The sequence below is a fragment of the Lepidochelys kempii genome, chromosome 3 (genome assembly GCF_965140285.1).
Source record: "Lepidochelys kempii isolate rLepKem1 chromosome 3, rLepKem1.hap1, whole genome shotgun sequence".
Classification (NCBI taxonomy): Eukaryota; Metazoa; Chordata; order Testudines; family Cheloniidae; genus Lepidochelys; species Lepidochelys kempii.
This window is the reverse complement of record NC_136382.1, coordinates 17,234,269-17,252,959: the sequence shown is the minus strand read 5'-3', so window position 1 is coordinate 17,252,959 and position 18,691 is coordinate 17,234,269. Positions and strand designations below refer to the sequence as shown.

General features: G+C 40.7%; 1 protein-coding gene across 4 annotated transcripts in view; it reads right to left on the bottom strand.

Annotated features, from left to right (window-relative positions):
- Nucleotides 1–18,691, bottom strand: part of CD2AP (CD2 associated protein) — a 158,566-nt gene that overhangs the window by 26,755 nt on the left and 113,120 nt on the right. For all 4 annotated transcript variants that reach the window (XM_073335813.2, XM_073335810.1, XM_073335811.1 and 1 more), the window contains 4 exons: nt 13,196–13,300; nt 6,700–6,736; nt 6,103–6,165; nt 1,130–1,289 (listed from right to left, as the gene is read on the bottom strand). In XM_073335813.2, coding sequence (XP_073191914.1) covers nt 1,130–1,289; nt 6,103–6,165; nt 6,700–6,736; nt 13,196–13,300 — 365 coding nt within the window. The remainder of the gene's footprint in view (nt 1–1,129; nt 1,290–6,102; nt 6,166–6,699; nt 6,737–13,195; nt 13,301–18,691) is intronic.

Genomic DNA, 18,691 nt, shown 5'->3' with positions numbered 1-18,691 from the left:
TAGGGCACTTTACTTGCCTAAGCTGTGCCTCACTATCTACACTGCTATTTATACCCGTGCTAGCTGGGTGTGCAGTGTCTGTTCTCTGCATGCCACCATAAGTGTAGATGTATCTTCAGAAAGGATGCTGGAGACAGCCCATCTCCTGCAAGACTTAAAATTGTTCAAAAAAGATCACATTACTTTTTGGTTTGGTTATAATGGGACACACTCTCCTTACACTGAAAAAAGAGCTGATTGGTTTTTATTCAAACTGACAAAAAAATGTCACCTCATCAGGCAGAGACCAGGCATGGAAAAACTTCAGTCTGAAAAAATAAAACTTCAGAAAGTTGTCAGTGACTAAAATCAGGGGACAGAATAGAAGCTAAATTCAACTTTAATACTAGTGGTTGGAAACCAGGGTTAGAACAGAGGCAGAAACGCAACTTCAACAATAGTGGCTGCTGTTACTCTGTTATAATATGAACTATGAAGGGAAGACAGAGAATTTAAATCCACTCAAGCAGCTGAAAAGAACTGAGGAATCTTGGAGATTCAGATCCTTATATGATCTCACTCACATGTTCCCAATGGTCACTACTTTTCTAAAGGACAATGGTTTCAACAGCGAGGGCATGCGTGCTCCAGGAGTGGGGATTTATACTGACAATACTTAAGTGAGAAATCTGGTCATTTACACAGTGATGTGTGGCTCTCTCCAATGTGGTAATTAATTTCTTAAGTGTAACGCCCACAGGCTCCTCTACCCAGCATATCACAGACCACCACTAGTGACTCATTTCCTGTGGCCATAACTTACACAGAATGCAGCAGCTTAAAACTTGCACTGCGTTTGATGATTCAGAAGTGCATAATTTCACACAGAATGCAGGTCACGGTGCAAGGTTCCCTCTTATCTGATTCAAGTAAAATGTCACTTGACAATTAGAAAATTAACAGAAGGTAAAGCTGATCACCACCCACAGAATTTCTGAAGCACAGATAAGTATAGGGCACTGTGTATCCTTATGACATATTCACCTTCAGATTAATTAAGGTTCATAGTTTAGCAATGAAGCACATGCAAACATAAACTAATGAAATCTATTTACTACGTTGGATTAAAATTAAATACAAATATACTCACTTAGACACAGGTGATGGTAAAACTGGTTTATCTGGTCGTTTTGGATGCAGAAGCCCAGCTCTAAATACATTATTAGTCTTGCTTGGAGGAACAGGCTTTTTGGGTGGTACCTGGGGAGCTACTGGCTTAGAAGGCTTCTGATCCAGAGCTGCTTTTTCATCTTACAAAATAAGGCACAAAAACATTTTTAGATACATTAATTTATCTAGGACACTTTGCTCCTCTAATTATGACTGGCATTTCATCATAGTGGCTGCTATCAGAATGATTTCCCTGAAGATTTCATGCTGCATCACTTTGAGATATATTTAGATAAAAGTAAAAAGAGGAAATGTGCATACAAACTGTACACTTGGACACAAGAAATGTGGTTAGCATAAACACTTAATGCAACTTCTTCAGTGACATTCCTGGTAATAGGTCACTGATTCATTAGTGCACTGCAGACAACAGCTTAGTCAGTCACACACACAAGAATTCCTGCTGTACCTCTAATGCCTTCCCCTCATATCAATTCATTACATCTACTACTAAAGATATAGATGTTTATCCCTGTTTCTTTTACACATGCATCACAGAGCAGGAGTGATCTCTAGATGATGACTTCCTTGTGCATTTAGATTCAAATTCTGTAGATTAAGGACCTTGTCTTCCTATGTGCACACTGGTAGTACTAACTGAATACAAAACAAATGTATGAAAGTTAAACAGGACAACTAAAACTTCCACTGTTTCATCGCCATATGATCCATTTGCTCAGATTTGGTCAATTAACGATGGAAAACACACATTTGTAATACTTAGTACTTCATGGGGTACTTCTATTTTCAAACCACTGTACAATCATTAAACCAACAATCCTCCCATCCACTCAGGATAGTGTCAAATACTGAACAGCTGTGGATGTTTTCAAACCTGTGAAATTAGGTAAGCATTATTCCCTCTCTGTAGCTGGCAAAAGGCAGAGATACAGGGTGTGTTTACACTGCAATTGGAAGCGTAACTGCAGCTTGTGCAGACATACTAGAGCTAGTTTTAACCTCACTAGCTCAGGTACCAGTAGCAGTGAAGCCACGGCATGGCAGGCTTCAGCACAGGACTGCAAGCCGAGTTATTACCCAGGGTTCTAGACAGGCTTGCACAGCATACGCTGGAGCCTGTGCTGCAGCAGCTTCACTGCTATCAGTACCTGATCAAGCTAGATTAAACCTAGCTCAGGTATGTCTACAAGAGCTGCGTTCAAACCCCATGAATGCAGTTTCCACATACCTTAAGTGACTTGTTGAAGCCTATAAAGAGGACTAAAGTTAGGAGTTCTTGATTCCTTGCACAAGGCTGAATCACAGTGGCTTGGTAGAGCAGAGGAACGTCTCTTGCTTTATATGCAAGTGGTCAGAAGTTCAAACCCTATATAAAAACGTATCTGAGGAAACAGGCTCCAGTGGTTAAGGTGCTAGTCTAAAATTTGGGAGAGTCAGGTTCAATTCCCCGTTGTGTCACAGACTGTGTGACCTTTGGCAAGTCACTTAGCTTCTCTCTGTCTCAGTTCCCCCAGCTGAAAAATGGGGACAGTAGCATTCAGTAACAGTCGTACCTCAACAGGGATGCGTGAGGATAAACACATTGAAGATTGTGAAGTGTTTAGGTGAGATACCACCTATGACAGAATCTACTACAAGTACTGCCTTATTGCAATTTCTGAAGGCCTGAGATACTAGAATTCAAAGATATGAAGCATACCAGTAAATCAGTGAAAAGGCTCAGTTTATTGGAATCATGTCTCCAGCAGCGCTTTTTTGGTATTGGGCTGGAGTAACTGATATAATGAGACAATACACAATTTTGCCACTTGGTGCTGCTAAATGATAAATACAGAATTATGAGATTTAGTGTTGTGTAAAAAGTCTTTTTAATTGATTTGTCTTTTTCTGGTCTATGTATACTGGCTGGCTGACCAATTTTAAACTTTAAAAATTACAAATACATGTGATACGAGTGGAGAAAGGAAGCATAAGTTCTACAATGCTGCATTCAGCCAATATCAGTCACCAAACTGGATCAATAATTTTGTATTTAAAAAAGAAAAAACGATAAACAATTAAATATTTACATATGAATTACAGTCAACTATTCTGACATTTTTGCTTTTATTATGTGATATTCCTCAATGTCTAGAATGCTATCTGAACTTTTTTCCACAAAACAAAACCTAAATATGAAGGCTATCACAAACCAAGAAAAAAAAATCATTACTAAATACTTTAAACTGTTTACCACAGATCACCACATCATAGGGATCAGTCACTTTTGCTATACAAAGATATAGCACTCTGTACTCTAACAACTATTCTGGAGTTAATAAACAATGAAAAAGATACTAAAAGTTGGCTAAAAGATAATGCTACATAATGGAAAGGAAAATACCATACTGATTACATTTACTAAGAGCAAAAAGTTACCACGGCTAACTAATGTCATTAAACATCCTTTCAACAGTCATATAAAAATACTGCTTATATAAAAGAGCAGCTAACCAATTCTTGTCCAATTATGGACAAACTTGGGCTATAACAAGCCTAATTAGTCTCTCATAATAAGGTTTATAATTTCATATTACGATTAGCTAATAATTTTAACAGGACTAATTCCACCACAATTTAATATTTTATTAAAATGATTAGCAGTATTTGTACATGTTTTCAGGAGAGGTAGAAAAGGCATATATAAATGGAAGTTTATTTCAAGCAAAACACCACTACTATTTATCTTCACAGATTTTAATGCCAGAAGGGACCATTATGATAATCTAGTCTGAACTCCTGCATAACACAGACCTTAGAATTTCACCCATTTTATACAGTTCAGCAGAAAGCTCTGCATTTAATTTTCCATTTTTAAAAATGCAGAATTTCCCAGAATTTGATGTTATATATAATTTGCTTCTTGGCCTGTTATTCTGCTGCTAGTAGTCTGTTTAATTTAATAGTGTTAACAGTATTAACTTAAACCAGGGGTCTCAAACATGCGGCCTTGGGGTTATTTTCTGTGGCCCACCAGCTCCCTGCGGCACCCCTGCCCCCCACAGGTTTCCCGTTCCCGGCCAATGGGAGCTTCGGGGAAGGTACCTGGAGGAGCGGCCAGGGCAACACACAGACCCCTGTGCCCCTCCTCCCCCAGGTCCTGGCCACTTCCCGGAGTGGTGCGGGGGCAGGGCAGGGCAGGCCACCTGCCCTGCCCCTGGTGCGCACCGGGCTGGACTCTGCCCCCGAACCCCTCCTGCAGCCGAACCCTGTGCCCTGAGACCCCTGCCGCACCCCTTCCCCCTGCCCTGAGCCCCCTGCTGCACCCCGCACCCCTCCTGTACCTCAACCCCCTGCCCTGAGCAGCCTGCTGCACTCTGCATCCTGACCCCCTGCTCTGAGCCCCCTGCTGCACCCCACACCCCCTCATGCGCCCTCTGGGGGCAGGGAGGGGGCAGAGTTGGGGTGGGGATTTCAGGGAAGGGGTTGGAAAGGGGGCAGGGAAGGGGTGGGAAGAGGCGGGGTAGGGGCGGGGCCTCACAGAAGGGGTGGAGTGGGGGCAGGGCAGGGGCAGCACGGAGGGTGGGGGGACAGGTGGTCAGTGGCGCGGTCCTCAGGCCAATGTATTAGTCCTCATGTGGCCCTCATGGTCATTTGAGTTTGAGACCCTTGACTTGAAAAAATGAATACTTTGTCTTGATACTGTTTAAGTTTATATTAGCAGCCAAACGGACCAAATTCAGCCCTTGTGTCAGTCTACTGACTTCAATTAGTTGGAGAAGGAAGAAGGTGGTCCAATGAAAAGAAACAATGTGTTCTCTAATAATATTCAGACACAAGATGGCTCCCTAAACACACACATGCATATGGATTACTCCCAAGAATATATGTAGTTTACATAGCAGGTTATTAAAAATTTGTGCAGAAAGGCCAAAACTCAAATGGAGCTGGTTTACTCTTAATCATGCATCTGAAAATGCTGTCCTGAACACATTCTATGGCCAATGTTCATTGGCTGCATTACAAAGTATCTTTATAGAATATGGCCAAACTGTTATAACAATAGCATTTTTTCTTTCAAGTCCTATAAAGTGGATAAACTCAGAGAAAGAAATGGCAATGTGTCAGAAGTTTTCTCTTTATCATAATAAAAGCAAATTCTGTACAGACCATTAGTTCCTTGTTCAATTTTTCCAAATACAAAAGGGAGCATTTTAGAAACATTACATTTGATTCAGACCATTAACCATTTTTTTTAAGTGATAGTTCTGAGGCTTTCAAATCTTGAAATGTAGTGTGAGTAAATTAGCAAACTTCTCTACAGTTAGTGAAAATGGAAATACTGAAAGATAAAATCTGGACGAAGACTGAATGGTTTAGGTGTTTACAGGACAGGAGATTTTCACTTCTAAAAAGTCTAGAATCACAATATCTCCTCTACAGATTAATAACATTAGTACAACGTTGTAGATACACTTTTGGCGTTTTTTCCAAACAAAAACTTTCAGTTGAAGCCATTCACGTTTGGTGAAACATTCTCTGTAAGAGCAGGAACTGACATTTACAAAATATTTATTTAATAAATGTCCATTGTTATCCAGAATTACAGCACCACATTTATTACAAAATTGCATTTAAGCAAATTATTAAAACCGCAACTAGGTCATTATAAACTGTCAAATTGACTGCAATTTCCAGATTAAGAAAATGACTCTGCAAAAGCAATTAAGTGTTATCATAACGTACAATATGTAGATTTAAATGTAGACATACACTAAACTAAAAACCTTAACATACTTGAATAGTTTTACAAACAATTATGATAGCATACAACAATAAGTAATAACTTTTCCCATATGAGTATTTTATTTACTTAAAACAAAATAACTAAATATTGTGTAGTTCTTTTATATGATCTCAATTTAATTTCAATGTGAAGAAAACTGGTCTCACCTTTTTCTTCAGGTCTAGAAGAAAGAAACTTCTTCTCTCCTATTGGAAGTTCAGGCTTAGGAGCTGAATATAAAAACAAAACAGGACACATTTCTCAAGCAACTGTAATTATCCTAGTCATTCACTAAAAATATAACCTGCGATTATTTGTATTTATACTGTTCCTTCTAGCCAAGGATCGTAATGTACTGTATAACCATTCATTTAAACTCAAAGATGTGAGGAAGTATTAAAATATTTCTAAACTAAGATTCAGAACTAGGTTCTGTTAGATGTGTCAAACAAAATACATAGTAGGATACATAGTGTCACCGGCATGAATTTGGGGTTGCTGTACGGTACTGCTCAGAAATGCAAAGCTACTTTTGAGTCTAGAAAGTCATCTTTAACACTTGCCATACCACACCACAGTGAATGTGGAGCATAACACGTCTGTATGCAGTACACTAAAATTAGAAAACCTTGCCTTCATGACTGAATAAAATGAGTTGTTTCTAAACTCTCATTGTATTTATGAAGCTTCTAGAGCAGTGACTTTTGTTGGTTTTTATGCTCAAAGTTTGTCAGTACATTTATCAGCATGAATCTTTTACATACCTAGACTTTTAACAGGAGGTGGTGGCTTCTTTGGCTTCTGCAAAGAGGATAAAGAGTCAATATATTTTATAGAAAAAAGATAGGCATCCACTTATCAGTAGACCTCAAAGTACTTTACAAACAAGTTCAGGATCATCCCCATTTTACAGATCGGGAAACTGAGGCACAGAGCGATGAACTACCTTATCCAAGGTCACCGAGCAGGTATCCTGAGTCCCATTCCATTGCTCAAGAAATTACAGAAAATCCTTCTTGCACAGACAGCCAAAAATTCAAAACAAATGAAATTATGCATTTTATAGTGCCAAAGCAATTTACTTACTCATTTTAACAACTATAACTGTAGGGCAATACTAATAAACCTACATTGTATCAGGCAATATTAAAAGAATCAGATGAAATCTGGCCAAAGATTTACAAAAATGATATTTTTTAAAAAAATAAGATCAAAGAAATATTTTAATTGTTTTTTGAGTTCCAATGAAAGGGTTTTTTTAGGTGGGGAAAGCGAATAAATATTCCCTGAAGTCTTTGCACCCTAAACATCGCAGCCTGGGAACTCGAAAAACTAAACTTAAAATGACATATCTGCTTATGCACAAGCAGAGAGAAAGGTGCAGATTAAATACTGAGAAAGAATGTTTAAAAAGTTTCCTGTTTAAATATACTGCAGTATCACATACCACAGCTGAAGATTCTTGTTTTTAAAATGAGTGATTTTTAACCTGGATATTTCCCAACAAATTTTAGACTATGAAATACTGAAGTCGTGTTCTAGAACTCTTTTAAAATATAATGTTGCCCCTTTTGGACCTGAGCAGCTAGTCAAAATTTGGGGTGCTGTGGATGTTCCAGTTGGGATAGAAATTAGTGATCAACAAAACCGTAACAAAGAAATATCTGTTTACGAAGTCCTGCTTCTCCAAAGGCAGGAGGAACCAAAGTAATGGTTTCAGTTTCTTAGCTTACAGCGCCAAGCCTTGTTAGACAACGTATCTCAAACATTCTCACTAGCTTTCCCCATGGCCACACTAGGCTCAGAGGCTACCGATTGGCTAGCTTGCTTTTTGTCTCTGCTTCTCTGTTCTGCATGTTTGCTTCTTCCCCCTCTATTCCCTCCTGCCGCTGCCTGCTCACATACTACTCAGCAAAAGCCCTCTGCCCACTAAGGCTTCGTCTATACTACAGAGTTGGATGTAAGTGTCTACACTACAGTGTTGCTCCCACCAATGTAAGTTGCACACTACGTTGATCTAATAACTCCACCTCTGCAAGAGGCGTAGTACTTAGGTCGATGTAATTAGGTTGGCACAGTGTCAGTGTAGACACCATATTGACTGCCCCAGCTGTTGGCCCCAGGGCTCTGGCTGTAGACAGATTTCCCTCCACTTTGTACGAGGATTTCCCCTGGACTTTAATTGTCAGAGAGTGTCATTAAAATATTATAAAAGCTTTTAGGAAATTCCCAGAGTGAGACCTTATATGCCAAGTAAAACTTCTGAGTACGGCGGCTCCTATTAGCAGAAACAGTTGTTTATTGAACAAATGATGTGCATGAAGGCTTGTTTTAAAAATTAACCATGCATGAAAATTCATATTAATCTCTTTCTTCGGTCACAGAAAACAGTGCAGTAAAATTAATGAATGAAACCAGACTCCGTTTTCAGCCCAGAAAGAAATGCTCAATCCTATCAGAGTTCTATTTGGAATAAACAGAAAATCAACATTATTTCCTGTGAGGCTGGGCGGCAGCAGACATATCAGATTCAAACGTCAACACCAACTTGCAATTAAAGTGAATCAGTTTGGGGTTTTTTAGGTCAGCCCACAATGAACAGTAGATTACAGTTGCCATCCACTGCCTTTACCTGAAAGCTGCTCCATGCAGGTGAATTCCTGTACTAAGTCGTATTGAAGACGATGGGGTTTGCATTCAGTAGCTTGAAGGATTTGGGGACTCTCTCTACAATAACCTGCTTAAAGACCCAGAATGATTCACTTCTCCAACCCTGAATGCAGCATTCCTTTCTTCCTGTACATCACAGCTCAACCTGGCAACCTCCATATGCACACAACACAGTATACTTGGATCAATATAAATATTTCCATTTTCCACATTGATATCAATAATTTAAAAATATAATCTTAAATATTGAGAAGTTTCGCTGCAATGAGTCAATATTGAAAGTTTTTTATGTTAAAGATTTTGTGCAATAGTGAAGACTTACGAAAGCTCATGCTCAAATAAATTGGTTAGTCTCTAAGGTGCCACAAGTACTCCTTTTCTTTTTGCGAATACAGACTAACACGGCTGTTCCTCTGAAACCTGTCACTATTTATACCACTTGCCAAGTGGAGAGCCTATTAGAAAAGGAGGAGGGTGGATTTGATTCCATGGATTTTAGTGTTCATCAGATAGTAGTACTGAAATTGCCTGACCAACAACAGATTCATCATCCAAGCAATGAAATGTAGCAAAAGTACAGAGTTATAGTTAAACTTAGCATTGAGGATAATGTTATTAGAAATGCAATTGTAAAATGTTGCTAACCACAATCACCACAGTGTAGTCATTCCCTGTTATTTTTATTGCTAATTTTTGTTTGTCTTTTCTTTAGAAACCTGAGTGGTGACTTTCTAGAATAATGCACATTCCTATGAATTAACACAGCCAACTTCCTTAATATTTTTTGAAGTCACTATAAGACATATAATATTTTCCTGGCTATACTGATGTACAGTAACTCCTCACTTAAAGTAGTCCCGATTAACGTTGTTACATTGCTGATCAATCAGAGAACATGCTCGTTTAAAGTTGCGCAATCCTCCCTTATAACCGTGTTTGGCAGCTGCCTGCTTTGTCCACTGCCTGCAGGAAGAGCAGCCGTTTTGGGCTAGCTGGTGGGGGCTTGGAACCAGGGTGGACCAGCAGCCCCTCACTCCCCTAAGTTCCCTGTGCAGCAGCTGCCCAGCAGGCTATCAGTTGCTGGGCAGTTCAGCTGTCCCTCTCCCCACTGCCGTGTGCTGCTCCTGCCCTCTGCTTTGGAGCTGCTCCCGGGAGCCTCCTGCTTGTTGTGCGGGTAGGGGGACGGGGGGAGAGAAAGAGAAGAGGGGTGCTAATGTCAGGGTGTCCCCCTCCTCCCTCTCCTGCATCTCATTTCCATAGAGCAGGGGCTGACACGATAGGGCTCAGGACAGAGGGAGCTTGCTGGCAGCAGCTGCTGTCTCAACTTGCTGATCTACTTAAAAAGGCAATGTACTCAGAGTGGGGTCAGAGTACTTACAGGAGCAATGCGTGTCTCTCTCACATACATGGTATGCGTTTCTGTCTCTCTCTGCATGCTGTCTCCCCTCCCTCCATTTGTGCTGCCGTGTAGTGTGAGGCTACATTAACAACAATGTGTTAACCCTTGAGGGCTCAGCCGATTGCTAGTTCATCATTTAGCAGTAAGGCATACCAAACAACTGATGGCCTTCCATGGTGTTCATGACCTTAAATACTTGTGAAATATATTGTGCCTCAATCCTTGGCAGAAGTTTGGTTACAATATACATATTAAATCCATTTAGATCTTATAAATAAGTTTCTCCAGCCCCTCAATTATTGTTATATTTAATTCCCTCCAGTCGAAGGCCTCTGTGTATTCATCCCCACAAAAGTCACAATGGCTTTTCGATGCCATATTGCATTGGAAGTTCTTCTCTAATTTGCTGTCCAGTTAGCAATAAAAGGGGTACTTTTTGGTTATACTTTTTTTCCAGCATATCTCCACCTCCCAGATATCTGTACTTCAGGTTATTTTCTGACAGATCTTTTAGTTTGAGTTTTTCCAGGTGAATTTCATTCCAAAGTGAATCAATATTTCTAAACTCTCTAGGTTCTTTTCTGCACCCTCTTACAGACTTGGCCTTCGCAACATCCTCTGACAAGGAGTTCCACAGGTTGACAGTGCGTTGTGTGAAAAAATACTTCCTTTTGCTTGTTTTAAACCTGCTGCCTATTCATTTCATCTGATGACCCCTAGTTCTAGTGTTATGAGAAGGAGTAAATAACACTTCCTTATTTACTTGCCCCACAACTGTCATGATTTTGTAGATGTTTATCATATCCACCCTTAGTCATCTCTTATCCAAACTGAAAAGTCTCAGTCTTATTAATCTCTCCTCATATGGCAGTCGTTCCATACCCCTACTCATTTTTGTTGCCCTTTTCTGAACCCTTTCCAATTCCAAAATATTTTTTTAAAAGGAGTGACCAGATCTGGACACAGTATTCAAGATGTGGGCATACCATGGATTTATATAGAGGCAGTACGATATTTTCTGTCTTATTATCTATTCCTTTCTTAATGATTCCCAACATTCCGTTCACTTTTTGACTGCCACTGCACATTGAGTGGATGTTTTCAGAGAACTATCCACAATGACTCCAAGATCTCTTTCTTGAGTAGTAACAGCCAATTTAGACCCCATCATTTTGTACGTATAGTTGGGATTATGTTTTCCAATGTGCATTACTTTGCATTTATCAACACTGAATTTCATCTGCCATTCTGTTGCCCAGTCACCCAGTTTAGAGAGATCCTTTTGCAGCTCTTTGCAATCTGCCTGGAACTTAACTATCTTGAGTAGCTTTGTATCATCTGCAAATTTTGCTACCTCACTGTTTACCCCTTTTTCCAGATCATTTATGAATACACTGACTAGGACTCGTCCCAGTACAGACCCCAGGGGACACAGCTATTTACCTCTCTCCATTCTGAAAACTGACCATTTATTCCTACCCTATCTTTTAACCAGTTATCAATCCATGAGAGGACCTTCCCTCTTATCCCATGACAGCTTACTTTGCTTAAGAGTCTTTGGTGAGGGACCTTGTCAAAGGCTCTCTCAAAATCTAAGTACACTATATCCACTGGACCCCCCCTTGTCCACGTGCTTGTTAACCCTCACAAAGAATTTAAGTAGATTGGTGACGCATGATTTCCCTTTACAAAAAACCATGTTGCCTCTTCCCCAACAAATTATGTTCATCTATGTGTCTGACAATTCTGTTCTTTACTATGGTTTCAACCAGTTTGCCCGGTACTGAAGTCAGGCTTACCAGCCTCTAATTGCCAGGATCACCTCTGGAGCCCTTTTTAAAAATTGGCACCACATTAGCTATCCTCCAGTCATTTGGTACAGAACCTGATTTAAATGATAGGTTACAGACTACAGTTAAAACAACAAGGACTCCTTGTGGCACCTTAGAGACTAAAATTTATTTGGGCATAAGCTTTCGTGGGCTAAAACCCACTTCATCAGATGCATGGAATGAAAATACAGTAAGAAGAATATATATTATAGCACATGAAAAGATGGGAGTTGCCTTACTAAGTGAGGGGTCAGTGCTAACAAGCCAATTCAATTAAGGTGGAAGTAGCCTATTCTCAATAGTTGACAAGGGGTCAATACCAAGGGAGGGAAAATTACTTTTGTAGTGCTAACTAGGCCAATGCAATCAAGGTGGCCCATTTACAACAGTTGACAAGAAGGTGAGTATCAGCTGAGGGAAAATTATTGTTGCTGATAGGTTTGTTATCCCTTAGGGTATACAGCAGAAGAAAGGTGTAATATAATCACCTTTTAAAGCAACAAAGTGAACTTCCAACTGGGATTTTTGAAGTCAGTGATCTGTGTATATTTGCACAAGTCTAATTTATGCTCAGAGATGCATAATGTGTATATGCAGATCTGATATCTCTACACTCACATAACCATGGTAATGTACAAACACATGCACCTCACTTAGAAAAGCTAGTCCTTCATTTATAATGTAATGGTCTAGACCTTAAACCATAACTGCACAGACACCTAGCTAACCCTGACAACTTTAAAATAGTTAAATGGGTTGGGGAAAATTAATTATAAACACAACAGTGACAGAGGCAAGAAAAGATTAAATTTCATCTTGAAACATTTTGAAACAAATTGAAATGAAGTATTTCAATTAGATATTCTCATTTATTTTTGACTTTCCCATTTTGACTTACATTTCCAAATTATCTAAAAAAAAGTTTCAATAAGGTTGTTTTGAATTTAAAAAAATTGGAATTTCTGTTCCATGAAAATTTCCAAGTCTCAGTTTTTTTGGCCTAACTCAGGACAAATGTCAATGTGTCAGAATTTCCCACAGAACAAAAATTCCATTTTTTAAAAACCAGCTCTATTTTTTTAAATATATAAAATTCAATTTCTGCTTTGATAGTACTAACAAATTGAAAATGAATCAAAAAATTGGCATCATAACATTGTTATGTGGTATAATGCATTAAGATTTAGTTGGGGACTGGTCCTGCTTTGAGCAGGGGGTTGGACTAGGTGACCTCTTGAGGTCCCTTCCAACCCTGATATTCGATGATTCTAAGTATTTTTTTATATATATCTGCATTTCTGGCAAAGGATCTGTGGCTTTTCTTTAGATTGTAAGAAAAGAAAAAGCACTAAAACTTACTGGAAAGTCCTTATCAGACTCTTGTATTTGAACAGCAAAGTTGTCTGGGAAGACCCCTTCTTTACCGTTAAGCTCTCCTTTCCACCATCCTTGTTCTCCAGGATCCTAAAACAACAAATGGTACTATTTATTTGAACAACATTATTTAATATTTACTCATTTTATGGAGCAAGTACAGCTCCAGAAAAAAAACATGCACAAGTATTCATTATATAGTACAAAAACCCATCTCCTTTTACCAATGTTGTAAAATCTCACCTCAACTGAAAAAAATGCAGTGTTTTTCAAGAGGAAGCCTTATTAAAAAGTTCAATTATATTTGGGAAGGAGCTGCGAGTAGCTCAGGGTTTGATAGAATCAGATGTCCTTACTATTCAACTTGTTTTTTTATTATTTGTTTTAAAACAAGAATTAAAACTGGTAAGAATATCTATTTGAAAGGGATCTGTGAATGGAAGTGGAATAAAGAAATGTAGATATAAAAGAAACCTCCTAATGCATTGCACAACCTTAGCCACTGCCCTGGAAGACAAATTATTTCTCTTACATTCACAGATCTCTTCCAAATCTCTCTCTCTCTTTATATATAGCTATATCTTGTTTGAATGATTTAATTTTATGAGAACTACTGGACTGAGAAAGGCAAGAGAGAAAATTAATATGATCTGTATGGGAGGGGACAAGTTAAGAATACAGTAGAAAGAGCCAGAGAAAGGTATTTCTGTTTCAGAGTTCAGTGTAACAGCACATATTTTTGGAGGATTGAGGGTTTAATATGTTCAACCCTTTTTACAGGATATTGCAACCCCTTAACGCACAGAATCAAGTTGCTTAAAATTATTTTAGTAATTCTATTTAAGGTTTTTCTTCCAACATTAATAGCTATCACCACTTTATACAGGTTGAATAAACCATGATTGAAATATGCTACTTTTGACAGAAACAACTGGCTCATTCTATCCACAGAAGATTAGGTCCTAGCATGCATATCCAAATCAGAACAGCTGGTGAATCTCAGAACAAAAAAATTCATAAACACACTGAGCTAAATGAAGGAAGCACCAATGCAAGAAACTAAAACCAAATTGACACCCTGCCAGTTTATAGACTCAAATTAGTTTATCATTTCTCCCATTAAGTCTCTTTGCAAACTTGACATTATCCTCTGGAGTTTACTAAATTTTGTTAATGCCAGGAACCCAGCAATTATGAGCTTTAGCACAGAAAGGCCCCAATCTTCCAATTGCATCTGAGTGGATACAAGTGCCCTTATATATCTCATTCCATGGTCAGAGTCGAAGGGAGACAGTTTATATTTAATACTGGATACAGGGAAACTGACGGGGGGAGGGGAGGGGAAGAGGGGGAGGTGGAGACATCAGTTCCAAGCAACAATGGGAGGCTAAAATGAGTACAAATTTTAAAACCTTGTGAGGACTGGACTGTATCCTTATGCAAACCGAGATCTAACCTGATATGAAAGAACGCCGTCTTTACAAAACAAAATATAGTGCCACTGCTGTGTATTGTGCTTTGTAAGTAATATGCATTATCCTACAGGTTTTCAGTAGCATTCCACTTATGGAGAAAACCAATGAAGTATTTATCCGCACAGACAAACTGGCATAAACTCAGTTCTTCTATTTTGAAAACATGCAAAAACTACTTTAGAAGACAGCCACAGGCTCAGAAACTATGTTTGTCCCCGTTTCATTCGCTAATCTATAATTTTGCTTCCCTTTGTTTGAAAAGTGAACACAGGAAGACTGAAAAATAGAAAAGAGTTAATTACTCCAACCCCTAGCTATGTTAACCGCTATGACATTAAGTGCAGAAATTTAGATAAGATCAAAAACTGGGATTGAGTTAGTTACTGTGATAAGTATTTTTAAGAAATCTAGACTTTGCAAGCAGTGTGGTCCAGTGGATAGAGATTGGACTGGGATTAAGGACACTGGACTAGGTTCTATTCCTGACTCCACTGCTGACCTGCTGTATGACCTTGGATAAATCACTCTGTCTACATGTCCTTCGGTCTCCTTCTGTAGTCTTGCCTACTTGGATAGTAAGCTCTTTGGGGCACGAATTGTCTTAATCATTTGGTGCTTATGAAAACCTACTGTGACAGGGTCGGGCCCGATGGCTATAGGAGAGTAATAGAAAGCAGATATATTAGCCACAGGTTAAGTAGGTCCCTTTTCCCTGGGTAAGATAACAGGGAAGGTTCCAGAACAATCAGGAACCTTCTGGAGACAATTAAGACAGGTTGATTAGAACACCCGTAGCCAATCAAGAAGCTGCTAAAATCAATTAAGGCAGGCTAATAAGGGCACCTGGGTTTTAAAAAGGAGCAGTCTGGAGCTGGGTGCATGTGAGGAGCTAGGAGCAAGAGGCACTAGGAGTGGAGTGTGAGAACGTGGACTGTTGGAGGATTGAGGTGTACAAGCATTATCAGACACCAGGAGGAATGTCCTATGGTGAGGATAAAGAAGGTGGCTCTGGGAAGAAGGATAAAGGAGTTTGAGGCGCAAGTGGTGTTCTCGTCCATCCTCCCTGTGGAAGGAAAAGGCCTGGGTAGGGACCATCGAATCGTGGAAGTCAACGAATGGCTATGCAGGTGGTGTCGGAGAGAAGGCTTTGGATTCTTTGACCATGGGATGGTGTTCCATGAAGGAGGAGTGCTGGGCAGAGACGGGCTCCACCTTATGAAGAGAGGGAAGAGCATCTTTGCGAGCAGGCTGGCTAACCTAGTGAGGAGGGCTTTAAACTAGGTTCACCGGGGGAAGGAGACCAAAGCCCTGAGGTAAGTGGGAAAGCGGGATACCGGGAGAAAGCACAGGCAGGAATGTCTGGAGGGGAGGGCTCCTGCCTCATACTGAGAATGAGGGGCGATCAGCAGGTTATCTCAAGTGCTTATATATGAATGCACAAAGCCTTGGAAACAAGCAGGGAGAACTGGAGGTCCTGGTGATGTCAAGGAATTATGACATGATTGGAATAACAGAGACTTGGTGGGATAACTCACATGACTGGAGTACTGTCATGGATGGTTATAAACTGTTCAGGAAGGACAGGCAGGGCAGAAAAGGTGGGGGAGTAGCACTGTATGTAAGGGAGCAGTATGACTGCTCAGAGCTCCGGTACGAAACTGCAGAAAAACCTGAGTGTCTCTGGATTAAATTTAGAAGTGTGAGCAACAAGAGTGATGTAGTGGTGGGAGTCTGCTATAGACCACCGGACCAGGGGGATGAAGTGGATGAGGCTTTCTTCCGGCAGCCCGCAGAAGCTACTAGATCGCACGCCCTGGTTCTCAAGGGTGACTTTAATTTTCCTGATATCTGCTGGGAGAGCAATACAGTGGTGCATAGACAATCCAGGAAGTTTTTGGAAAGCGTAGGGGACAATTTCCTGGTACAAGTGCTAGAGGAGCCAACTGGGGGGGGGAGCTTTTCTTGACCTGGTGCTCACAAACCGGGAAGAATTAGTGGGGGAAGCAAAAGTGGATGGGAATCTGGGAGGCAGTGACCATGAGTTGGTTGAGTTCAGGATCCTAACACAGGGAAGAAAGGTAAGCAGCAGGATACGGACCCTGGACTTCAGGAAAGCAGACTTCGACTCCCTCAGGGAACGGATGGGTAGGATCCCCTGGGGGACTAACATGAAGAGGAAAGGAGTCCAGGAGAGCTGGCTGTATTTCAAGGAATCCCTGTTGAGGTTACAGGGACAAACCATCCCGATGTGTCAAAAGAATAGTAAATATGGCAGGCGACCAGCTTGGCTTAACGGTGAAATCCTAGCGGATCTTAAACATAAAAAAGAAGCTTACAAGAAGTGGAAGGTTGGACATATGACCAGGGAAGAGTATAAAAATATTGCTCGGGCATGTAGGAATGAAATCAGGAGGGCCAAATCGCACCTGGAGCTGCAGCTAGTGAGAGATGTCAAGAGTAACAAGAAGGGTTTCTTCAGGTATGTTGGCAACAAGAAGAAAGCCAAGGAAAGTGTGGGCCCCTTAATGAATGAGGGAGGCAACCTAGTGACAGAGGATGTGGAAAAAGCTAATATACTCAATGCATTTTTTGCCTCTGTCTTCACGAACAAGGTCAGCTCCCAGACTGCTACGCTGGGCATCACAACATGGGGAATAGATGGCCAGCCCTCTGTGGAGAAAGAGGTGGTTAGGGACTATTTAGAAAAGCTGGACGTGCACAAGTCCATGGGGCCGGACGAGTTGCATCTGAGAGTGCTAAAGGAATTGGCGGCTGTGATTGCAGAGCCATTGGCCATTATCTTTGAAAACTTGTGGCAAACGGGGGAAGTCCCGGATGACTGGAAAAAGGCTAATGTAGTGCCAATCTTTAAAAAAGGGAAGGAGGAGGATCCTGGGAACTACAGGCCAGTCAGCCTCACCTCAGTCCCCGAAAAATAATGGAGCAGGTCCTCAAAGAATCAATCCTGAAGCACTTACATGAGAGGAAAGTGATCAGGAACAGTCAGCATGGATTCACCAAGGGAAGGTCATGCCTGACTAATCTAATCGCCTTCTATGATGAGATTACTGGTTCTGTGGATGAAGGGAAAGCAGTGGATGTATTGTTTCTTGACTTTAGCAAAGCTTTTGACACGGTCTCCCACAGTATTCTTGTCAGCAAGTTAAAGAAGTATGGGCTGGATGAATGCACTATAAGGTGGGTAGAAAGTTGGCTAGATTGTCGGGCTCAACGGGTAGTGATCAATGGCTCCATGTCTAGTTGGCAGCCGGTGTCAAGTGGAGTACCCCAGGGGTCTGTCCTGGGGCCGGTTTTGTTCAATATCTTTATAAATGATTTGGAGGATGGTGTGGATTGCACTCTCAGCAAATTTGCGGATGATACTAAACTGGGAGGAGTGGTAGATACGCTGGAGGGCAGGGATAGGATACAGAGAGACCTAGACAAATTGGAGGATTGGGCCAAAAGAAATCTGATGAGGTTCAATAAGGATAAGTGCAGAGTCCTGCACTTAGGACGGAAGAACCCAATGCACAGCTACAGACTAGGGACCGAATGGCTAGGCAGCAGTTCTGCGGAAAAGGACCTAGGGATGACAGTGGACGAGAAGTTGGATATGAGTCAGCAGTGTGCCCTTGTTGCCAAGAAGGCCAATAGCATTTTGGGATGTAAAAGTAGGGGCATAGCGAGCAGATCAAGGGACGTGATCGTACCCCTCTATTCGACATTGGTGAGGCCTCATCTGGAGTACTGTGTCCAGTTTTGGGCCCCACACTACAGGAAGGATGTGGATAAATTGGAGAGAGTCCAGCGAAGGGCAACAAAAATGATTAGGGGTCGTGAACACATGAGTTATGAGGAGAGGCTGAGGGAACTGGGATTATTTAGTCTGCAGAAGAGAAGAATGAGGGGGGATTTGATAGCTGCTTTCAACTACCTGAGTGGTGGTTCCAGAGAGGATGGTTCGAGACTATTCTCAGTGGTAGAAGAGGACAGGACAAGGAGT